General features: G+C 38.5%; 2 protein-coding genes, 1 long non-coding RNA gene and 1 pseudogene across 4 annotated transcripts; 1 reads left to right on the top strand and 3 right to left on the bottom strand.

The window, feature by feature from the left end:
- Window positions 1-606: 606 nt before the first annotated feature.
- LOC122819720 lies at window positions 607-5,523 on the bottom strand (annotated as a pseudogene).
- A 1,915-nt stretch (window positions 5,524-7,438) lies between these two features.
- On the bottom strand, window positions 7,439-15,523 carry LOC122819690 (trans-1,2-dihydrobenzene-1,2-diol dehydrogenase-like). 2 transcript variants are annotated; one of them, XM_044096618.1, is made up of 14 exons: window positions 15,317-15,523; window positions 14,378-14,489; window positions 14,034-14,197; window positions 13,682-13,931; window positions 13,442-13,566; window positions 13,173-13,323; window positions 11,717-11,822; window positions 11,534-11,630; window positions 10,874-10,985; window positions 10,533-10,696; window positions 10,171-10,423; window positions 9,407-9,531; window positions 9,126-9,276; window positions 7,439-8,226 (listed from the first exon to the last, which is right to left on the bottom strand). In XM_044096618.1, the coding sequence occupies exons 1-14, from the start codon at window positions 15,404-15,406 to the stop codon at window positions 8,117-8,119; spliced, it is 2,010 nt and encodes a 669-aa protein (XP_043952553.1). In that variant the 5' UTR covers window positions 15,407-15,523; the 3' UTR covers window positions 7,439-8,116. The 2 variants fall into 2 exon arrangements, with proteins under 2 accessions (XP_043952553.1, XP_043952562.1); XM_044096627.1 differs by having other exon boundaries at window positions 11,534-11,627.
- On the top strand, window positions 15,440-17,391 carry LOC122819726. The gene is made up of 2 exons (XR_006368651.1): window positions 15,440-15,525; window positions 17,108-17,391. It is a non-coding gene; the product is annotated as an uncharacterized LOC122819726 (long non-coding RNA).
- A 660-nt stretch (window positions 17,392-18,051) lies between these two features.
- On the bottom strand, window positions 18,052-21,391 carry LOC122819685 (trans-1,2-dihydrobenzene-1,2-diol dehydrogenase-like). Its single transcript, XM_044096604.1, has 7 exons — window positions 21,175-21,391; window positions 20,968-21,079; window positions 20,717-20,880; window positions 20,106-20,358; window positions 19,304-19,428; window positions 18,991-19,141; window positions 18,052-18,607 (listed from the first exon to the last, which is right to left on the bottom strand). Exons 1-7 carry the CDS (start codon window positions 21,262-21,264, stop codon window positions 18,498-18,500), a joined length of 1,005 nt encoding a protein of 334 aa, XP_043952539.1. The 5' UTR covers window positions 21,265-21,391; the 3' UTR covers window positions 18,052-18,497.
- Window positions 21,392-24,466: the final 3,075 nt, after the last annotated feature.

The raw sequence follows: 24,466 nt of genomic DNA, 5'->3' as shown, positions 1-24,466 counted from the left end.
ATATATATTATATATATATAAATGTTTTATATATATATGTTATATATATATTCATGTCTTTAGTTATGTTCTTGTACAATATATTGTCATATACCTATATATCTTTTTTCACATATATGTGCTGCATTGAATCCCAAGCATCCCATATTTCATGACTGTTCAAGTGGATGTTTTTGCCTTAGCTCAACTCGATGTTTTAAACAAAGTACAAAGACCTGAACTCATGGTTATCATTTATTGGATATGTATGACATCCAATAATTGACCAAAACTATTTATTTGGGTAAATCCAACAAATTTGAGGGTCTTCTTACAACTCAGGGATTGAGTGTAACCTTATACGCTAGTGTTTCCAATAAAAAAGAATAGAATGTTTGTCTTCATCACTGTTGCTCTCCATCAGCATGTTTCTGTAATAGCAGTGGGAATTTACCGAATTGTTTATCATTTATCATAAAAAATGTCTCATGATAAGTATTTAGATTTATCGACCCCATTACCAGAAATGTTATTTTTACTTTTTTTCTCTACTGTTTATCAATAAATATTGATGCCATTAGCTGGTGTTTGTTACACACATGAAATGAACTATTCTTGAAGAGTAAGTTAGTCTCCATTGTAAACTGATTGCATTTAATCACAGCATGAATAAGTCGAACTTTTACTGGCAGTCCTGGCTGTACACCACTCCCACCTGCCGGCGGATCTCATCCTCCATTTCAGCCAGCAGCAGAGAGTCAGCATGAGGCATGACTGGACTCTCCTTCAGCCCTGCAAAGAGAAACATACTGATGAGTCAACTGCTCCACAGAAGTTCAGACATGGGAGGGGCTTATGCAGTTGACTTTTAAACTCCGTTTTACAAGATGTTAATTGTTCATGTCTTTAGTTATGTTCTTGTACAACCTTTTGTCAATACCTCCTATTCTTTTTTCACATGCACCCTCCTGCTGCATTGAATCCCAAGCATCCCATATTTCATGACTGTTCCTGAAGTGGATGTTTTAAATGCCTCAGCTATACAATGTTTGTAACAAAGTACAGGAGTTCACACAAAGACCTGAACTCATGGTTATCATTTATTGGATATGTATGACATCCAATAATTGACCAAAACTATTTATTTGGGTAAATCCAACAAATGTGAGGGTCTTCTTACAACTCATGGATTAGTGTAACCTTAACGCTAGTGTTTCCAATAAAAAAAGAATAGAATGTTTGTCTTCATCACTGTTGCTCTCCATCAGCATGTTTCTGTAATAGCAGTGGGAATTTACCGAATTGTTTATCATTTATCATAAAAAATGTCTCATGATAAGTATTTAGATTTATCGACTCCATTAAAAAAAAAACCACTGACCCCATTACCAGAAATGTTATTTTTACTTTTTTTCTCTACTGTTTATCAATAAATATTAGCAGAGCTACTTGATGCCATTAGCTGGTGTTTACAAAGCAGTTACAATGCAATCCAGGAAATGCATTGATTTTTCTTGGAGCTGTTCGCCCCCCCCAACAAAATTAAGGAAGGATGTGACTATACAGATATATTTTGTGTTTGAACTATCAAAATAAGGAGTACTATAAGTGCTTTTGGAGGGGAGCAGGAATTAGTGGATTTTAGACATGCAGCTAATGGTACCAGACCTACAGATTGCAAAATGCTGATGTTTCATTACCCTTGAGCAGACATTGGCGGACCTCCTCTGCTTCGTAACACATCCCTGTGCTGTTGGTAAAGTTGAGAGGCAAGGAGGGTTCAGGTACCGGGTACTGGGTCTCCTTCCTATTAACAACCAGTGATGTGGGGCACCACATAGGTGAAAGGACCTGGAGCATGTGCATCAGATTAATGTCAAACCAGTGTTTGAAGACACTTCAAATTTCTTCGACATAAAACCCTCAAACTATTAAACATACTCAATGGTCTTTTTGTTGCCATGCCATCCTTGGCAACCTACCTGGATTGTGCCTTTAGTCCCACTAATAACAGCATCATTGGGAAGCTGGACCCCAGCAGAGCAGATGAACGTCGCCATTCTGTTTTTAGAATACTTGAGAATGACAGCCACAGTCTCATCCACTCCTACAAGGATAAGAATATACAACACAGTGTAGAGCAAAGATGCTAAAACTCAAAATACAGCTGCAAAAGCTGAAAATAAAGATAAGCTAATTTACAGTTTCTACAAGGTCTATCAGGAGGTGAAAATAGCTTTGGGAACATTCTAATTAGATTACAGTTCTTTTATATCAGATTTGTAATGTATAACATTATCAATTTTCTAAGTCTGATCAGATGTACTTATTCATTTTAATTTGTGATGGTTAATGTACATTTTCAAAAAGTTTATATACAGCTCAAGGTTTGTGTGAAAACTGAAGATGCATCATTCTGACTTTTCATATTATTCAAAACTAAACTCCTACCAAAAATGGTAGTTTGGTTCTTATTTTTGAAACATTTAACATGGGGGAAACGCATGTTTTAGAATTTGACCAATTAACCCAGAGACAATTAAGTAAACATTTTCTGATTCCAATTCCTGGCAAGTTGATCAGTGAGTTTCAGAAAAAGTAAGCAGCTTTTCTTTTCAATATTCATCCCAGGAGGAATCTGTACACAATTATAAAAATCTTAACTCACTTGACTGTAAAGTAGTATCTCACTGAGGTTGCATGAATGCCTCATCTCGTTAACTCCTTACCCGTCTCCAGGCAGACACCGCTGGCTTGGATACTCTCCGGCTTCTCTCCTTTGTACACCATATTTATGAATTGGAGGCAATAGATACCAAGATCTCAACAGCGGCACACCAAAGTCCGACCATCTTCACCTCAGAGAAATTATTTATTCCTTCTTGGTTTGCTACATGCTTACCTCCATGAGGAAGACGTCATTCTTTTTGGCAGAGTCCAGAATCTCTCTCACTTCCTTGGTGTTCATGGCCAGTGGCTTCTCACACAGAACATTCTTTTTAGCATTTGTGAAAAGTTTACAGGCCTTCAGATGGTACGGGTGGATGACTCCAACATACACAACATCTGCACACAGGTCAAACACAACTCTGACCGATGCTCTTCAATCTTTTTCAGAAATAACAGTATGAAATATTAAAATGAATAAGTACATCTGATCAGACTTATAAAATTGATAATGTTATACATTACAAATTAAAACTGGCTAGAAGAAAACATTTAATTTAGAGCAGGAGGTATAGTAAAGTTTCAAAATAAACTGAAAAACCTCTGACAGATGGACACTGACCTATGTCTGGATCTGTGGCCAGCTCCTCATAGCTGCCATAAGCCTTAGAGATGTTGTGTTTTCTGGAAAATTCCTGAGCGTCCTCCAATTTAAATACTTTAGAGCTAAATTGTTATTTCTTTATGAAGTAAAGACAGTCATTCCATTTGATTAAAAAATCCTGCATAAGTAATCTGTTAGGCCTTACATCTTTTTGGCACTCTCACTTGTCATCCAGCAGAGGAGATCGTTCATATAAACTCACTTTGTTTTGTCATTGAAAAAAGTGACATTTGCCTGACTGGTAAAAATGCATGACAGACTGTTCATTTTAATTGTTCATTTCCAGTTCTTAACTCCCAGACTCATTTTCCAGAAACAACTAAATGTGTCCTATTCTGTGGCATACGGTAGAAAGTTTGGCAGCTTGGCAGTTAATCAAATTGCAAACATTTTACAAAATCATTGATGGTGTTATAGATTAACTGGTGGCTAAATTAACTGTTGGCGGCATCTGGGAGAGATAGATGTTGCTATGGGCATGGCTTTTTAGGGCCCCTTTCCTGAACCATAGAGTAAATAACGCGATAAGCTTAACTAGACATTTTTGCAAAAATTACTATATATATATGAACTACATAGAACTTGTCCTGATTTATGTGTTGCTTCAGAGATTGAAACTCATCAAAGGAAAATCAAAATAGATCTTGAGATGTCATAAATAGATCTCAAAGCGAAGATTAATCCCTGAAAGCCAACATAAATGTTGAAGAGCCATGGGATAAAAAACAAAATGTTTAAAAAGATCGACTGACTATGTTGTTTTTCACAACTCCCTCATACTGTGTTTTTCAATTAGATATCCACAAAAACTGTAGCAAAATCTTTTTAAACTTTTTTTGTAACATGTTATAGTTTATTTCCTAGTTCACTTACAGAAGACCTGGCTACCGCAGATCTATGTTGCAGTGTCATTTCTTCTTTTTTTCCTCGTAATTTAACTAAACATCTTTATTCTTTAAGTCAAGTGACCCTAATACTCAACTATAAGAGACAATGCTGAAAAGACAATTGTGTTATATACTTTTACATCTGAAACGGGTTAAAATTTTTTAAAAGCATCTGCATTGAGGACCCCGTTTAGTTTGAAGTTTTAAATTCCCCTCGTCACCAGCCTGCAATCCTTTTCCTTGTACAGAACAGAGAATATACTATAGATATGGCTCATAATCTGTTGGCGCTATCTGACAGTAAAAAAAGGAACATTTATTATTATAATTTTGGCTTGTCCATTTGGATATCACCACCAACTACAACATTGGCTGTTAACTTTCTATCATTTAGATGAAATTTTATTGCAGTGTAACTTATCTACATTACTTTATATCCCTCTCTATTTGGACACGTAAACACCACAAGCAACACCATCAGATATGTGATTTAAATTTTATTAAATATGATGACACCAACCTCATTGCTTAGCGGCACTTACTGTGGGTAGTGTCGCTAAACAAAGAAAGTTCAGAAACAATGCGGTCGCATTGCAGGATCTTAGCCAAAAACACACACTAGGCTAGAATTGTTAAGCAACACACATTACAGGTATTTAAGAGTCTATTCCAATGTTTTTCTGATCAGTGCTGCTTACAAAAAAAAAAAAGAAACCTTCCACTTAGGTTTATATTGTGGCGATTCATGAGATTAAATTAATAGTCGTCATTGATCTGGTTATGCTCAAATGCGGTGTTTTCGAAGCGCACTGAACGCTGCTCTGACGAAACTTGTTTTGAAACATATTTTTCACATGCAACATTAAACATATTTGGTTCAAATAGGATTTATAGTAAAGTTTTGCAAACGTTTTTTTTTTCACACAAGAAGTATTTTTCAACAGGCATCAACACAGCCACCTACAATTTAGGAACATCTGCGGCGTGCGTAGGTTTCAACCAGTTTATGTAGCCAACAGTTAATCTATAGCACCGGTCGTCTGCTTTATTTAGACACGGCTCAACACCATGCATGCTTAATTTATAAAAAAATCTATTTCGCAAAAAAGTACGAGGAGGGAGTTAACTACACGCAAGAATGTTACTATGACACGTGTTTCATCTAAATCACACGTGGGATTTATGTCTCTGTTGCAGCAGACACACTAACCTGATGGTCTTCTCCAGGAAGAGTTTTCAGAGCCACAGTAAAGTCATGACTGATCTTCCCCGCGCTGCAGATTCCCCACCTGGTTGCCATGTTGTTTCAAAATGACTGTTAGGAATGTTCACTGTTTTCTGCCACACGGGGGCGACAAAGCACTCATTTAAGATTTTTGAAGCCATTTTAGACGATTAGACAAGATCAAAAAAACTATTATGGTTTAATGAAATAACTCTGCAAAGCCTAGTGATGTAAAGACTCATTGTTATGTTCTGCACGACCTTTTTTTAAACTTAAGACCAGGTTGGTTTATTTATTTATATTTTATTTATATATTGATGTTTTCTCTTAATTATCAATTTAAAGAGAACTGCAGTTTTTCAGAAATAATAACTTGCTGCTGATATAATATAAAACAAAAGCAAAAAAGTCTCTATAGTCTGCTTTTACACAAACACAAATTTTAAAACATAGGAGATGAACCCCTACCATATATGCATACACACATATATATCTGTTGCTGTACAAACTTACTTTAAAGATGAGGAAGAATTCACTTCTATGGGCTGATGTCATTTTCTGTCCTGGCTGAAGACAACTCCCACCTGTTTCCTGATTTCATCTATGATTTCTAATAACGTACTGTAGAGGACACTCTAAGGACAGAAAGCAGAAATCAAACTGATCCAGAAAGATAGGTAACATCGTGCATAATTTTTCCTCTTAAGTTTCTTCAGGAGCCACCAAAAATGCAACTATTTCACTCAATTGCAGTGTTCTTTGAAACAGTGATTTGAGGCGTTCAAACCTTGTAATCTTTTGAAGACAAATGCACACCCTCCTTTTCGTCCTGACCTACCTTTTAACAGACACTGCCTCACTTCCTCTGCCTCGTGTTGAAGCCCAGTGCTGTTGGTGAAGTTCAGAGGAAGACATGGTTCAGGCAGAGGGTACTCTGTCTTCTTGTTATTCAGCACCGGCGTGGTTGGGCAATGCATTGGCCCAAGCACCTAAAGGGAACAGACAAGGTGCTTTTTTTAATAGTCCAGACTTAAAGTTATCAGATATTTGTCTCTAATCTTCTACTTGATTATCTTTATTTTGAATTTGACTTTGCATATGCATTATTTCTTAAGTCAAATGGTTCTACCCAGTGTTGGTGAAGCGTCCCCTTGGAGCCACTGAAAGTAATGCGTTTCATACATCAACTGAGGGGTCAAACCAAAACCCATCACAAATCAAGCTGCTTCCTCTGTGGGCTACAAACAGTTTCCCATGATGGTTTGATTGTTGAACTGAGGCCAATTATTAAACCAACATCTGGTGGAGATTTATGAAATAACTATGCTGGGTTAACAGAGTTCTCATGGAGTCTAACACAGCAATTTACCTGCCCAGTAAGCTGAGCAACAATGACTTAGGAAAAGCATCAGTTCACTTGCCCTTGGGCTAAATATTATCTGTTCAGCCAGGTGAGTAGTTGTATAAACTTCCTGCCACACTCCACCAGTAGAGGACACTGTATCACCAGCAGAGTTAGGGATTTTAGAATATGATTTTTTTATACACTTGTTCTTTGCTGGAATAATCACAGTAGAAGCTATAAAAAGTATTGTCATGAATCAGCTCTGTTTCATTAACTTTAAGTTTATGAGAAACAAAAGGGACCAGAGAGGCATTCTAACCCTATTGTGATTGATAGTTTACAGGATGTTTTCCACCCTCCCACTGGCTGTCATTGTAAATTATATATTTTGGCTCCATGAGTTTTAATCAAATGGTGGAAATAAACTGTACTGCAGCAGTTACAAGAGCAATATCCTGCCTTCATTTACATCTCAAGGTCACTGCAAAGGCAGGGTGACAGCCTAAAACATAACAAGGAGGTGCCAGCCATTTTGAAAAATCCTGGGAAATGTAAAGCAAGGCATAATGAGTAATTTTGTCAGTGCTACACCATGTTGAAATGTGTACACTGGATTCCCCCCTGCCCCCAAATCAAAAAATGTGATTAAGGGAAAGTGAGGAGCAGAAATGGGAGCTCTGGCCAGGACCCTTTGGGAGCCACATCTTTAACTCTGCAAAGCCTCGTGATGCAACAACTCATTGTCATGTTCTGCAACCACCTGTGGCACAACCATTTTATTTTTTTTACTTAAGACCAGGTTTGTTTATATTTTCCTCTTAATTACCAATTTAAAAAAACCCCAAAATGTTCAGAAATGATAACTTGCTGCTTATACAATTCATAAACAAAAAAAAAAAATAAAAAAAAGTCTCCAAGTCCACTTTTACACAAACAAATTTTAACACATTCAAGATGAACTCCTATATGTATGCTGCTGAACAAACTTATTTAAAAATTGGGTTAAAGACACAGATTTGCCATGTTTTAGAAATTGGCTACAGTATTTATTTCAGTTGTCAAAGATGTTTCATTTCATTGTTGACAATGGTCGGTGAGTCTCAATACATCTGTATACAGAGCTGGTGTGCAACATGCAAATATGAAAAGATAACAGCTTCCTAACCTCTCATGTGGTTGAGAGGTCATCACGAGTGGTTTAGATTTCAAAAGTTAAGTTATCAAAGTTGGAGGTCAAGCAGTGTTTTCCTACAAAAATATAAACACATGAAATGAACTATTCTTGAACAGTAAGTTAGTCTCCATTGTAAACTGATTGCATTTAATCACAGCATGAATAAGTCGAACTTTTACTGGCAGTCCTGGCTGTACACCACTCCCACCTGCCGGCGGATCTCATCCTCCATTTCAGCCAGCAGCAGAGAGTCAGCATGAGGCATGACTGGACTCTCCTTCAGCCCTGCAAAGAGAAACATACTGATGAGTCAACTGCTCCACAGAAGTTCAGACATGGGAGGGGCTTATGCAGTTGACTTTTAAACTCCGTTTTACAAGATGTTAATTGTTCATGTCTTTAGTTATGTTCTTGTACAACCTTTTGTCAATACCTCCTATTCTTTTTTCACATACACCCTCCTGCTGCATTGAATCCCAAGCATCCCATATTTCATGACTGTTCCTGAAGTGGATGTTTTAAATGCCTCAGCTATACGATGTTTGTAACAAAGTACAGGAGTTCACACAAAGACCTGAACTCATGGTTATCATTTATTGGATATGTATGACAGCCAATAATTGACCAAAACCATTTATTTGGGTAAAGCCAACAAATTTGAGGGTCTTCTTACAACTCAGGGATTAGTGTAACCTTAACAGTAGTGTTTGCAATAATTAAAAAAAAAAAAAAAAAAAAAAAAAAAAAAAATGTTTGACTTTATCACTGTTGCTCTCCATCAGCATGTTTCTGTAATAGCAGTGGGAATTTACTGAATTGTTAATCATTAAAAATGTCTCATGATAAGAATTTAGATTCATCGACGCCAATTAAAAAAAAAATAAATATTAGCAGAGCTACTTGATGCCATTAGCTGGTGTTTACAAAGCAGTTACAATGCAATCCAGGAAATGCATTGATTTTTCTTGGAGCTGTTCGCCCCCCCCAACAAAATTAAGGAAGGATGTAGACGTTAGCTTCGGTACAAGTGCCAAGATGATTTCTATACAGATATATTTTGTGTTTGAACTATCAAAATAAGGAGTACTATAAGTGCTTTTGGAGGGGAGCAGGAATTAGTGGATTTTAGACATGCAGCTAATGGTACCAGACCTACAGAGTGCAAAATGATGATGCCTCATTACCCTTGAGCAGACATTGGCGGACCTCCTCTGCTTCGTAACACATCCCTGTGCTGTTGGTAAAGTTGAGAGGCAAGGAGGGTTCAGGTACCGGATACTGGGTCTCCTTCCCATTAACAAACAGTGATGTGGGGCACCACATAGGTGAAAGGACCTGGAGCATGTACGTCAGATTAATGTCAAACCAGTGTTTGAAGACACTTCAAATTTCGTCGACATAAAACCCTCAAACTACTAAACATACTCAATGGTTTTTTGTTGCCATGCCATCCTTGATAACTTACCTGGATTGTGCCTTCAGTCCCACCAATAACGGCATCATTGGGAAGCTGGACCCTAGTAGAGCAGGTAAACATCGCCATTCTGTTTTTAGAATACTTGAGGATGACAGTCACAGTCTCATCCACTCCTACAAGGATGAGAATATACAACAGTGTAGAGAAAAGATGCTAAAACTCAAAATACAGCCGCAAAAGCTGAAAATAAAGAGTTGAAAGCCAATTTACAGTTTCTACAAGGTCTATCAGGAGGTGAAAATAGCATTGGGAACATTCTAATTAGATTACATTTCTCTTACATCAGATTTGTAAGCTATGAAAATATACCCTGATGCACTTTTTAAATTTGTGATGGATAATTTACATTGTTAGTTTTCTGGCATTTCAGAGCAGATAAAGTTGTAAAGATATACAACTACAGTAGGGAATTATTTACTGTAACAAAGTACTCTTCCCCTTTAAAAAAAAAACCAAATTCCTACCAAAAATAGTAGTTTGATTCTTCTTTTGAAACATTTAACCAGGGCCAGGGGGAAACGCATTTTAGAATTTGACTAAACAAATCAGAGACAATTAAGTAAACATTTTCTGATTTCAATAGTTGAGTGTGTGTCAAGACAAAATAAAAAATAAAATAAAAATAAAAAAGCCACTTTTCAATATTCATCCCAGGAGGAATCTGTACACAATTATAAAAATCTTAACTCACTTGAATGTAAAGTAGTATCTCACTGAGGTTGCATGAATGCCTCATCTCGTTAACTCCTTACCCGTCTCCAGGCAGACTCCGCTGGCTTGGATACTCTCCGGCTTCTCTCCTTTGTACACCATATTTATGAATTGGAGGCAATAGATACCAAGATCTAGTAATGCTCCTCCACCGAGTTCCTTCTGAACCAATCTTGGCACATGCAACAGCGGCACACCAAAGTCCGCACGGACCATCTTCACCTCCCCTATGTACTCCTGAGCCAGCAGCTTTCTGATCTCCACAGAGACCGGGAAAAAACGGGTCCACACAGCCTGAGAGAACACATGTTTTAAACTGGTCAACTTTTGAAGGTCTTCAAGTGTGTCATAGTAAACTGTATACAGAGAAATTATTTATTCCTTCTTGGTCTGCTTCACTTACCTCCATGAGGAAGACGTCATTCTTTTTGGCAGAGTCCAGAATCTCTCTCACTTCCTTGGTGTTCATGGCCAGCGGCTTCTCACACAGAACATTCTTTTTAGCATTTGTGAAAAGTTTACAGGCCTTCAGATGGTACGGGTGGATGACTCCAACATACACAACATCTGCACACAGGTCAAACACAACTCTGACTGATGCTCTTCAATCTTTTTCAGAAATAACAGTATGCAATATTAAGAGAAAATTAAAACAACTGGCTAAAAGAAAACATTTAATTTAGAGCAGGAGGTATAGTAAAGTTTCAAAATAAACTGAAAAACCTCTGACAGATGGACACCGACCTATGTCTGGATCTCTGGCCAGCTCCTCATAGCTGCCATAAGCCTTAGAGATGTTGTGTTTTGTGGAAAATTCCTGAGCGTCCTCCAATTTACGAGCTGCAACAGCCACAACCTGCAAAGTCACAGATGATATAAAACAATTCTAAATACTTTAAAGCTAAATTGTTATTTAAAGACAGCCATTCCATTTGATTAAAAAAAAAAAAAAAAAAATCCTGCACAAGTAATCTGTTAGGCCTTACATCTTTTTGGCACTCTCACTTGTCATCCAGCAGAGGGCATCGTTCATATAAACTCACTTTGTTTTGTAGTTGAAAAAAGTGACATTTACCCAACTGATAAAAATGCATGAATGAGACTGTTTAATTCCAGTTCTCTGTTACTCCCAGAATCATTTTTCCAGAAATAACCTCATGTGTCCTATTCTGTGGTGTAAGGTAGAACGTTTGGCAGCCAATGAAAATGGAAACTTTTACAAAATCCGACGAGCGTCTGCTTCATCTAGACGCAGCTCAACATCATACATGCTTAGTTTATAAAACATTCTTCTTACAAAAAGTACTAGGAGGCAGTTAAGTACCTTGAAGAATGTTGCTATGACACATACGTTTCATCTAAATCACACATGGGATTTGTATCTGTTGCAGCTCTCACACTAACCTGATGGTCTTCTGCAGGAAGAGTTTTCAGAGCCACAGTAAAGTCATGACTGATCTTCCCCACGCTGCAGATTCCCCACCTGGTTGCCACGTTGCTCCAAAACGATTGTCAGGAAATAAATAGTAAGTCTCCATTGTAAACTGGTTGAATTTAAATCACAGCATAAATAAGTCAAACTTTTACTGGCAGTCCTCGCTGTACACCACTCCCACCTGCCGCCGAATCTCATCCTCCATTTCAGCCAGCAGCAGAGTGTAAGCAAGGGGTATGATTGGACTCTCCTTCAGCCCTGCAAAGAGAAACATACTGATGAGTCAGCTGCTACAGACAAATGCTCCACAGAAGTTCAGAGATGGAAGGGGTTTATGCAGTTTTAGATGCAAGATTTTAATCGTTTTCCTTTTTAGTTATGTTCTTGTAAAACTGTCAATACCGCCTATTTTTCCTTTTTTCACACATACACCCTCAACTCAAATCTGTTCATGATAGTGCCTCAGCACACAAAATACAATTTGTGACAAAAAAAACTCTATATTATATACATATGCAAAATTAGTTCATATATTAAATGTTTTATAGCCATTTTATTGGCGACATACAGACAGGAGGAGCATGCTCCCACAGAACAGCAGCCAGCGCAGTTTGTGAGAGGTTGCGCAATCCCAGGTGAGGCTCAGCTGGCTGCTACTGCCTCACCGGCTTCGCTTCTGAGCATTTCAATGGGAAAATCCAATCAGAAGTGGTTAAGCTAAATGAAAAATGGGTACTTTATTAAACCAGTTTTTCCCAACCCTGGTCCTCAAGGCACACTATTAACAGACATTTGTTGAACTGCAATCAGTTGAACCAGGCACACTAAAGCAGGGAAACATCTAAAACAGGACAGTGTGCCTTGAGAACCAGGTTTGGGAAATGCTGCATTAAACAGGGTGAAAATAGAAATAAATGATTTTAGCATTATCATTTTTCCATGATGACAGGTGAGTCTCTGCCTCACGTCACTGAATTGGTGTTAGAACTATTACAATTGGCAGTTATACTTGCTTTTGGAGGGGAGCCCAGGAATTTGTGGACTTTAGCCATTTGTTAACAGTTTGGGTCACAAACTCCTCAAATAGTAAGAATTCACAATATCGCCAAAAGCTGGCTGGGTTGCAACAATTGTTAGCTACCCAAGTAAAAGGCCTTAGGCTCTATGTATATTTCAGAACACTTCATATTTAATTAGACATAAAAAAAACTTTTACAAGGTGAAGTGGTGAAACATGCTCCACTTTATTTTTAAAAATGCTGATCAATAATTGACTGGTAGATCTTCCAAACCCTTGCAAAATATTAAGTATTTCCTTTATAAATTATGCTTCTATTTATGTACGATATGCAGGGTGTTTGTATATCAACCACTGATTTAACTTTGCTAAATCTTGTCTGCTTGCGTTTATGAAACTATTTTAACAGAAGCCATTCCCACAAATCACAATTCTTCAGTTTTGTTTGTTTTGATTACACAGAAATTGTAGCTTCAAGCACAACATTATCTTCTGTGATGGTGCTGGAGGGCAGGGGGTTCTGGAATATTAGAGGTTCTGCAGCTAGTGGTACCAGACTTACAGAGTGCAAAATGCAGACATCTCATTACCCTTGAGCAAACAGTAGCGGACCTCCTCTGCTTCATAACGCCTCCCTGGGCTGTTGGTAAAGTTGAGAGGATAGAAGGATTCAGGTTCCGGACTCTGGGTCTCCTTCCTAACAACAAGCAGTGATGTGGGGCACCACATAGGTGAAAGGACCTGAAGCATGTGCATTGGATTAATGTCAAGCCAGTGTTTGAAGACACTTCAAATTTCCTTTACATAAAACCTTTAATGGTCTTTTTGAATTGTTGAGTAGCCATCCTTGGTAACCTACCTGGATTTTGCCTTCTGTCCCAACAATAACGGCATCATTGGGCAGTTTAACCACAGCAGAGCAGGTGAACGTTGCCATTCTGTTTTTAGAATACTTGAGAATGACAGTCACAGTCTCCTCCACTCCTACAAGGATGAGAATATACAACACACTTGAATGTAAAGTAGTATCTCACATAATGTCACTGAATTGGCACAGCCTCTGAGGTTGCATGAATGCCTCATCTCGCTAACTCCTTACCATTGTCCAGGCAGACTCCGCTGGCTTGGATACTCTCTGGCTTCTCTCCATTGTACACCACATTTATGAATTGGAGGCAATAGATACCAAGATCTAGTATTGCTCCACCGAGTTCCTTCTGAACCGAACTTGGTACGTGCAACAACGGCACACCATAGTCTGCACGGACCATCTTCACCTCCCCTATGTACTCCTGAGCCAAAAGCCTTCTGATCTCCACACAGGCCTGGAAGAAACGAGTCCACACAGCCTGGAGAGAACACATGTTTTAAACCATTTACCATTACACACGTGAAGACCTTCAAAAGTTAACTGTATACAGAGAACATTTTTTTTCTTCCTGGTTTGCTACCTCCATGAGGAAGACGTCATTCTTTTTGGCGGAGTCCAGAATCTCTCTCACTTCCCTGATGTTCATGGCCAGCGGCTTCTCACACAGAACATTCTTTTTAGAATTTGTGAAAAGTTTACAGGCCTTCAGATGGTACGGGTGGATGACTCCAACATACACAACATCTGCACACAGGTCAAACACAACTCTGACCAATACTCTTCAATCTTTTTTCAGAAATAACAGTATGAAATATTAAGAGAAAATTAAAACAACTGGCTGAAAGAAAACATTTAATATAGAGCAGGAGGTATTTTAAAGTTTTGAAATAAAAAATAAAAAACGTCTGGCAGATGGACACTGACCTATGTCTGGATCTCTGGCCAGCTCCTCGTAGCTGCCATAAGCCTTAGAGATATTGTGTGTTCTGGAAAATTCCTGAGCATCCTCCAATTTACGAGCTGCAACAGCCACAACCTGTAAATACAACCATCTTCCTGAGGATCTCAGTACACATTGTAAAAGTATTAAGTGCCATTGAAATCTGACATTTTGACATGACGGACAATATTTTCTAACAAAATGTTCTTTGTTACTTTTACAGCATATTGCAACAGCATACTTGACCTCTGTCACAATTTATCATGTTACAATAAATATTGAGCTATTTTATTGAAAATGTCTATATTATTAACACAACATAGGGCATAAATATGCAGTGGATGCACTGCACATTTCTTTTACAGCAAGAGTGTGAAACTCCAGTCCTCAAGGGCTGGTGTCCTGCAACTTTTAGATGTGCCTCTGCTGCAACACACCTGAATAGAATAATTAGGTCATTAGCAAGGCACTGGAGAACTGCTCTACACAAGGAGGATGTAATTAAGCAATTTCATGCCAGTGTTTTGTACCTGTGGCATATCTAAAAACTGCAGGACACCGTTCCTTGAGGAAACCCTCAAACGACTTTTTTCTGCAAGATAAATTTTGAAGTGGCTATTTAAAAAAAATATATATATAAATAATGGAGAAATATCTAGATGCCCCTATATTGCATACTTTACTGTGAAAGGGTAATAGCTGCTACTGTTGGTCTAAATAAATGTGGACCACGGCCTGTAATTTGCAACTTACAACTCGCTAACATCTACTGTATGCAAATTTTAAGCTCGTCAGTTCTGCTCGAAAGCAAAAACTGATTTTTTTTTTTTTTCAGAACAACTGCCAAGAAGTCCAGACATAACACTTTGCACCTAAAGGCGCTGAAAGACTGTGTGATTTTCACTGCAGCTTGACAAACCCACCTGATGGTCTTCTGCAGGACGAGATTTCAGAGCCACAGTGAAGTCATGACTGATCCTCCCTGCGCTGCAGATTCCCCACCTGATTGCCATGTTGAATCAAGTGTCCTCAGCTGTCGCTGCCCTCACAAGATAGCGCCGACTGAAGGACGTCGTAGTAGGTGTTCACTGTCACCAGATGGCGAGAGAGCTCCAATTTTCCTTTTTATGTGGTCGGTTTTCTAGTAACGTCACACTAATTTTCAAATATTGACTTACACGTGCATTTAATATGTGAACAGCGTGGATGCTTGGAAACCATTCCAGGCAAATCGATTTATTTATTTAATATGGACAAATAGAAACAATTAATATGTTTAAACATTATGATAGCCATCGCTAATTTGCAATACATGTCCGTATAAGGGTCTTATACGATCCATTAATTGACTGAGATTATAATTTTAGTCTATAAAAAACTTCATTTTAAAATTTGGAAGTATTTAAAAACACTTAAATCTTTATGCATTGTTTTATTACAAACATGACAGAATTTTTTGCATAATTTTGTGAAGTACATGTATTTTAAAGCAGTTGATGTTGACACACTGAAAAACAGGTTTAACTCCATATTTTTCTACAAATGATGCTATTTGAAAAAAAAACCTTTGAAATCAGTTCTTTATTAGATTCATCAACCATACATCCTAGATAGCACACAATGGTAATTCAATGTTGAACTAAAGTCAGATTTGTTGATTTTTGGTTGATGTCGACAATTGACGGTGGATCAACCATCAAGCAATCATCCAATTCTAGCCAATTAACTAATGTTGAAATTATGTCATTGAATCAATGTTGTTTTCTGGTCAAACTCTATTGATTGAAATGCCAATGTATAATCCAGTGTTTTTCAACACTAGTCCTCAGGGCACACTGCCTTGCAAGTTTTAGATTTTCCCCTAATTCAGCATACATGATTTTAATTGATGGCTGATTGACAGGGTTTTGCTGAATTGAAAACATGCAGGTCAGCTTGCCTTGGGGACCAGCGTCTAATCAATTTTGAATCCAAGTATGCTGCTGGTTGCACCCCTCCTCAACTCCTCTTCATCTCCCCTTACATCCCCCCCCAAACTTTCCCCACTTTTCACCCAAAAAATTTCAAGAAGAAGAAGAAAACTGATCTAAATCTGCTAATGACTGATTCAGTCTGTTGATTCTTGCTTGGTAGCTGGCCAAACTGAATCGGACTATTTCTACTTGTGCGGGATCTTTATCAGCTTATGGACATTTTTGAATTAATTTAATCATCAACTTATTTGGAAATGTTTGTGGTTAATGGAAGAACCATTTATTTGACGGATGGAAGTTTATCCTGTATAAATTGTAAATAATTTTTCCAACTATAGTACAAATCACCTTTTGCTCTATATTTCTGTCTCTGATGTGCTAAATCAACCCTGATCCTCCCTGAGTTTTATCTTTAGGTTTTCTGACAAACAGGCCTTTATTTTAAATATTGATTCCTGCATTTTAACATGAGTGCATCATCATTAATGCTACACTATGCTGCAGCTTGATAGGTAAATGTAATTGTATATTTCAACTAACATTAAGATAAAGATTAATGAATATTCATTAGCTTGTCCTTATTAATTTAACGGTGAGTGAACATGGGGTACTATGCTTTGTGTTTGTTCTCAGACCTATAACCAGTACACAATTTAATATTTCAGTGTCTTTCAGAACTTTTCAAATGTTTATCATCTTATCAACCCATGCCTTTCTCACTCTTATTTTTGTGTTTTTCAGCTGCTGCTCAGCAGTTTGACCTAGAGCTGACTGTCACGGACTGTAGTGAAACTGTCAAGAAGTGGCTTCATTACACACCAGAACGGGAGGAAGGCATGGCAAGGAACCAAAGTGACGCCAACCAGAGTCAAACTTGTACTGTTTTCCTGGTTCATACAGTACAAAGCTCAACCTCATGGATGTTGTTCTTCCATGGACAATAGACTGTTGTTTTGACAGTAAAAAAGGAGTCAAATGTGTTTAAAGATCTATCCCTCTTTTTTTAAATAAAATGTTATATCAATGCCATGTTGTCATTTTCAACATTTTGTACACACATTTTTGGAAATATGTTAATGTAAGATAATTTTGAACGGCATATACCTATAATACCCATCATCTGGCAGTAACCTTTAGTGGTATGTTATGATGTAGACCTATCAGACCAAAAATGTACATAAATCCTTAGCTTTCACTCAATATAAAATCAACTCAAATGTGGATGCAGATCCATGTTCAAATGATGGTTGAATCAACATTGATTCCTGACTGACTCAATATAAAATCAACACAGATCTGCATGCAGATCCACGTTCAAATGATGCTTGAATCAACATTGATTCAATGTAAAACCAAACAAATATTCACTCAAATTGACATACAGATGATGGTTGAGTCCACACTTATATAATGTCAGTTATGGTTGAAAAACTAACAATGATTCAACATGCAAGTCACCGACCTCTTTCAATTCCGTTTCAATGCCAGGCTTTAACATAGATTCAGTGTCTCTGCCTGACAGTTTCAATGTTGTTTCACTCATATTGTGCTATTTGGGATCTTACAATGAATGCTTTATTTATCTGGAAAGGAGACAAATAATAATAAAATGATACTGGAGCTCAAGACAGTTGATCTATTTGTTCTCCATATTTCTCTTCAAATGATGCTATTTGAAAACAAACTTTGCAATCAGTTCTTTATTAGATTCGTCAATCGCACATCTTACAATGAATGCTTTGTTTATCTGGAAAGGACACAAATATGAATTAAATGATGCTAGATCTCAACACAGTTGGTCTATCTGTTTATGATGGGATTTTTCTGATTAAATATGTGCTTTTATCTATGTTTTAATAAATCATTCATGTGTCCTAATATACTCATTACAAAAAAATATATAGAAATGTGACAATCCAGAGGCAAAAAAATTATTTATAAAGAATTCAGAGTTCAGATATTTATACTACTCCATTGTTTGTGGTTGTAAATTCCAAACAAAATTACTGTGTTCAGGCTTATGTGTGATCTGTTTATTATAAAAATCCAAACCCTGCCTCAAGCAACTCTCTCTGCCCCTTCTGAGCAGGTTCACTGCAGGAGAGGAAGAATTCACTTCTATGAACTGATGTCATTTTTCGTCCTGGCTGAAGACAACTCCCACCTGTTTTCTGATTTCGTCCATGATTTCTGTCAGTAGGATGGAGTCAGCCAGAGGCATCCGTGGGCTCTCCTTAAGTCCTGCACAAACAGACGAGCAAAGCAGGACGAACAAAAAGTGAGACAGAAACACAGCAAAATTTATGTACATATTCATAATGAAGCGAAGAGTGTGGTAAAGCAGGGATAAAGAGATTATGCAAATGGGAAAAAAAGGGGTAAAACACAAGCATCTAATAATAACGTACTGTAGAGGACACTTTAAGGACAGAAAGCAGAAATCAAACTGATCCAGAAAGATAGGTAGAATCGTGCATAATTTTTCATCTTAAGTTTCTTCAGGAGCCACCAAAAATGCAACTATTTCACTCAGTTGCAGTGTTCTTTGAAACAGTGATTTGAGGCATTCAAACCTTGTAATCTTTTGAAGACAAATGCACACCCTCCCTTTCATCCTGACCTACCTTTTAACAGGCACTGCCTCACTTCCTCCGCTTCATATCGAAGCCCAGTGCTGTTGGTGAAGTTCAGAGGAAGACATGGTTCAGGCAGAGGGTACTCTGTCTTCTTGTCATTCAGCACCAGCGTGGTTGGGCAATGCATTGGCCCAAGCACCTAAGGGAACAGACGAGGTGCTTTTTTAATAGTCCAGACTTAAAGTTATCAGATATTTGTCTCTAATCTTCTACTTGATTTTTCAAGAAAGTTATTTAGAATTTGTCTTTGCATATGGATTATGTCTTAATTAAGTTAAATGCTAGTGTTGGTGAAAGGTACCCTAATAGACCCCTTGGTGCCACTGATGACGGCATCGTTTGAAAAACGAGCAGCTATTGAAAAGGCACAGAGGGCCATCCTCTTCCTGGAGAATTTCATAACCACAACCACAGACTCATCCACTCCTGCCAAAAATATAAAAACAAATTTATATACTTTTAGTCACATACAAAAGCATTAAAATGCTTTCAGTGGACTATTCTCACATGATCGCAATTTATTTTCAAATTTCTTGTCATGTTGAGACTGATTGCAATCAATGTAAATGGCAGATTCTCTCTAAAAAGGGCAGAAATTGGAAAATCCCCCTAGTTCAAAGCTGACTTTAAAAAAAAACCAAACCATATTTGGTTTAAGCAACAGATTGAGGAGCAAAGAGGAAATACAAATGAAAACAGCAATGATAATCAACAGAATAATAAAAATAATAATAACGTGAATGCATTAATTAATTCAGCTTCAATTTTTGTGGTTAAATACAATAACATTTTATTTTTTTTTAATAATCAGAAGGTCTAAAGTCTTTCCTCCCAGATATACAGAAGAACTGTTCACGTGTGGGCATTTGGATTAGTTTGACATTTTCGTAATGATGATAAATCTTGAATTCTTTGTTAAAATAACTACACCCTGGGATGTTTACTCTGAAGTTTATGTGTAAGTAACTTTTATGTGTCACTCAGGGATTTTTCACTCCCACTTCAGTCATGCTCAGTTTGCGATTAACTGATTCATGCTCTTTGGTTAATAATAATAAAGTACAGCCCACGCCCTCCTGCAAGTCCTGCATGCTGAAAATTACCCGAGTCAAGAAGCACACCAGAGGCCTGGATAGACTCTGGCCTCTCGCCATTAAACACCATCAGTACAAACTGTAGGCAGTACACTCCAATATCCAGCAGAGCTCCTCCTCCCAACTCCTTCTCAACTGAGCGAGGGATGTGGAGCTGAGGGGAGCCAAAGTAGGCCTTCACCAGCTTCACCTCGCCTACTGCCTCTTCAGCTAACAGCTTACGCACCTCGGCATGCACTGGAAAACAGCGGGACCAGATGGCCTGAAAGGGGACAAAATAGTCAGCCCAGCACAACAGCAGCAGAACCTAACTTTTGCCGATGTTGCAAATTGCTACTATAATTCTTAACATTATTCTTTGTTTAACTTTTCTTCCTCTGAAAGGATAAATTGACCAGCTGTAAATGACATGGCATGACTTGTCTAGAAAACCTCAGTTGCTGGTTAATTTTTGAATTGATCAAATGATGTATACTACTGTGTTAAATGAAAGAAGGCAATGTGGGAGTGTTACTGTTCTATGATATTCTACTGTTAAAAAGAAAGGTTGATACCTAATAGTGTTAAGGAGTGTAATATAAATTACACAAAAATTCATGATGGATAGAAATCTACCTTACCTCCATCAGGAACACATTGGTTTTCCTGGCGGCCTCCACCAGGTCTTTGACCTGCCTGGAGTTCATTGCAAAGGGTTTCTCACACAGGACATTCTTCCCAGCCTGTAGGAACAGCAGACCAACTTTCCAGTGCTCTGTGTGTAGCACTCCCAGATAGACAATGTCTAAGGACACAGATGTTTCATCTTTAGCTGACAGCAAAAAACCATTTTCTATTTGCACAGCTTACTTGTTCTGTACTTCTAGCTCACCAATATTTGGGTCTCTGGCCAGCTCCTCATAACTTCCATAAACTTTTGGAATACTGTGCTTCTTTGCAAACTCTTTGGCACGGTCACTGCTCCGTGATGCAATGGCTGCTATCTGCAAAATGAACAAAGTACATTTTGTTGCTTCTGTTCTGAATACAACACACAGCTGAATATTTTCATTGGAGTGAGCTTTCTTGCTTCTGTTACCTGATGATCTTCAGCCGGCAGAGTCTTCATAGCCACACTGAAGTCATGGCTTATCTTCCCCGCTCCGCAGAGTCCCCATCGAATTGCCATGTTGAATTGGATGGTAAGTGACAAATTAGTATGATGCTGCTTTGGTAAGAATCCGTGCTGCAGGCAAGTTGAGACCTTGAGAAATGTTGCACGTTTGTGGAGGAGAAACTTACAAAACTGTCATGCTGCTGCACTAGAGGGCAGAGGGGCCCATTTATATGCTAGAGAGACACAATGTGTCACCTTCCTTTAGCTCCCACCCTCAGGTTGAGATGTAATACACACATGCGCATACAGATACACCCTCTGTGTTGTATTGCTGCTGATACAGGTGTTTCAGTCTGGGCTGAGGCAGTTTGAGCCAGTTGCCTCTGACAATCTGTAACAGGACAGTCATTGAAGTATCACATTTCACAAACCATGGAGGAAAAAGTAACGTGTTTCATAAATCAGGTGAGGGGTCAAACCAAAACCCATCACAAATCAGAAGCTGTTTCCTCTGTGGGCTACAAACAGTTTCCTGTGATGGACTGACTGTTGCACTGAGGCCAATGATTAAACCAACATCTTGAGGGGATTTATGAAATAAATAAATATGCTGGGTTAACAGAGTTCTCATGGAGTCTAACACAAAGCAATTTACCTGACCAGTAAGCTGAGCCACAATGACTTAGGAAAAGCATCAGTTCACTTGCCCTTGGGCTAAATATTATCTGTTCAGCCAGGTGAGCAGTTGTGTAAACTCCCTTCCACACTCCACCAGTAGAGGACACTGTGTCATCAGCAGAGTTAGCTTTCTCTCCCTGGCTCTCAGGATTTGACATGACTCATAGCAAGGAATTGCCCACACTTTTACAAAATCAAGGGAACCCTAAAAGAGGACAATGTTCTATAAAATGTCTCTTGGATGTAAATTACTAATGATTTATAAAACAAGAACCCTGAAATTGGAGCATTACGGCAGGATAACGTCATATTCAAACACTTGGCTGTTGTTTCAGATATTGTCTTCTGAGGGTTCGAAATAGTTTGTTCAACACTTAATATAGAGGCCAATGTATCACGGTCAGTGTATTTACTTATCGACTCTGGTATTGGGACTGTCTTCAGGTGTGTAAAAAGGTTCAGTGACACCTTTCTTTATATAGAAGCAAAGAAAATTTAATCAATAACAGTGGTTCTTGGTACCTGCTCCCCTTTTATAGTTCACTTCCAAATGAATTCAGAGAGCTGTGTGCCGTTGTCATAACAACAAGGTACCATCTGGCCAATTTGTATGCAAATTGCATTGGGGCTGTCCTGATAATGCTGCCTATACCACAAGTCCTGTTAACCATAGGGATCGCCAATTACTCTATGCAATGTACTTTTTTTTAGTTTGAGCAAACTGTAAAGTTACTTATGCTGTATTTCCGTGTAATCGCCTCAGTACTGGAAAAAAAAAAGCTATAGGTGAGAGGAGAATAGGTGTAACCCAGCAGGGTAAGTGCAACTTGAATTGGTGTGAACCAACAAATTGGTTCTGTGCTGCCTGAGTCAGGCGCCAGTAAAGAGAACACTGAAAGCAGAGGCTCAGGTGGTCAGAGTGGGACAGAATTTGGATGGGGTCCGACCTCTCCGCCCTGGGATCCCCTGATTTCACCCTCATCCTTAGCTGAGCCATGACTAGCCACTGAAAATAAGACACTTTAAACTCAACGGATTTTAATTTCTATTAAAAAGTGGCTGGCATTTGATTTTTTTTTTCCTTCAAATGTGTACACTGGATTTTTTTTCCTCTGCTTAGCCCGAGGATATTAGTGGATGGTAAAGATGGCTGATGAGCTTTAAAAACCTTGAGATGTGGATGGAAGAAAGAACCTCATTAATTCAGCCCAGACAGTACAATTGCCTTCCACTTTTACAGCTTCACATTTATGCATTGATTAATTTATTTCTGGGTCTGCGCATTCATTCCACCGAGACTTGGAAGAATGCTGTTCCTTCTGGATCACATGGTCAGTCTCAAGTTTCTTCACAGTGGGGTGTGGATCTTTTTGCCATCAGAAATGGTTGATCACAACAGACAGTTTTGTGTCACACATTGTCACATCATTTAATCTGAGCATCTTGCTGCCAGAAACATTCTTTGTTATTAGCAATGGCAATGGCCATGTACCGCTGTATCAGTGAAAAATTGTACTATATTTTTAATGAAACAGAGGGAACATAAAGGGGAGTTAGAGATTTTAGAATATGATTTTTTATGCACTTGTTCTTTGCTGGAATAATCACGGTAGATGCTATAGAAAGTCTCTGTTGTCATGAATCAGCTCTGTTTCATTAACAATTTTAAGTTAATGAGAAATAAAAAGGACCAGAGAGAGGCATTCTAATCCTATTGTGATTGATAGTAGTTATGAACAGGGTGTTTTCCACCCTCCCCCTGGCTGTCACTGTAAATGAGATACATTTTTGCTCTGTGGGTGTTAATCAAATGGGGGAGAGAAGCTGTATTGCAGCGGTTAAGGGAGCAACATCCTGCCTTCATTTCCGTCTCAAGGTCACTGCAAAGGCAGGATGATGGACTAAAACCAGCACAAGGAGGTGCCAGCCATTTTGAAAAATCCTGGGAGGGGGAGAGGGAATTGTAAAGCAAGGCGTAATGAGACATTTTGTCAGTGCTACACCATGTTGAAATGTGTACACTGGATTTTTTTCCATCAAAAAATGTGATTGAAGGAAACTGAGAGGAGCAAGCAGAAACGGGAGCCTTTGAGCCGCTCTGTTCAGGCCCCTTTGAGAGCCATATCTTTGTCTGCAGCACACACACAGAGAGGCTGGGCTGTGGAGGAAGTGCAGGCAGGACCACAACTGACTCTAGATGTTATTACTAGAGGAAAGTAGATACTATATTATTATGTACACAATTTTCCCCATGGGGCTGCACAGTGGCGCAGTTGGTAGAGCTGTTGCCTTGCAGCAAGAAGGTCCTGGGTTCGATTCCCGGCCTGGGGTCTTTCTGCATGGAGTTTGCATGTTCTCCCTGTGCATGCGTGGGTTCTCTCCGGGTTCTCCGGCTTCCTCCCACAGTCCAAAAACATGCCTGTCAGGTTAATTGGGCTCTCTAAATTCTCCCTAGGTGTGATTGTGTGTGTGAATGGTTGTTTGTCCTGTCTGTTTTCTGTGTTTAAGCAGTTGAAAGGAAAACTATTAGTTTTACACATCACAAATATATGGAAGAATAGCAAGAAGAAGGCCAGTGGTGAAAAAAAGTCAGAAA

This window comes from Gambusia affinis, linkage group LG02 (genome assembly GCF_019740435.1).
Source record: "Gambusia affinis linkage group LG02, SWU_Gaff_1.0, whole genome shotgun sequence".
NCBI lineage: Eukaryota > Metazoa > Chordata > Actinopteri > Cyprinodontiformes > Poeciliidae > Gambusia > Gambusia affinis.
This window is presented reverse-complemented; position numbering and strand designations above follow the sequence as displayed.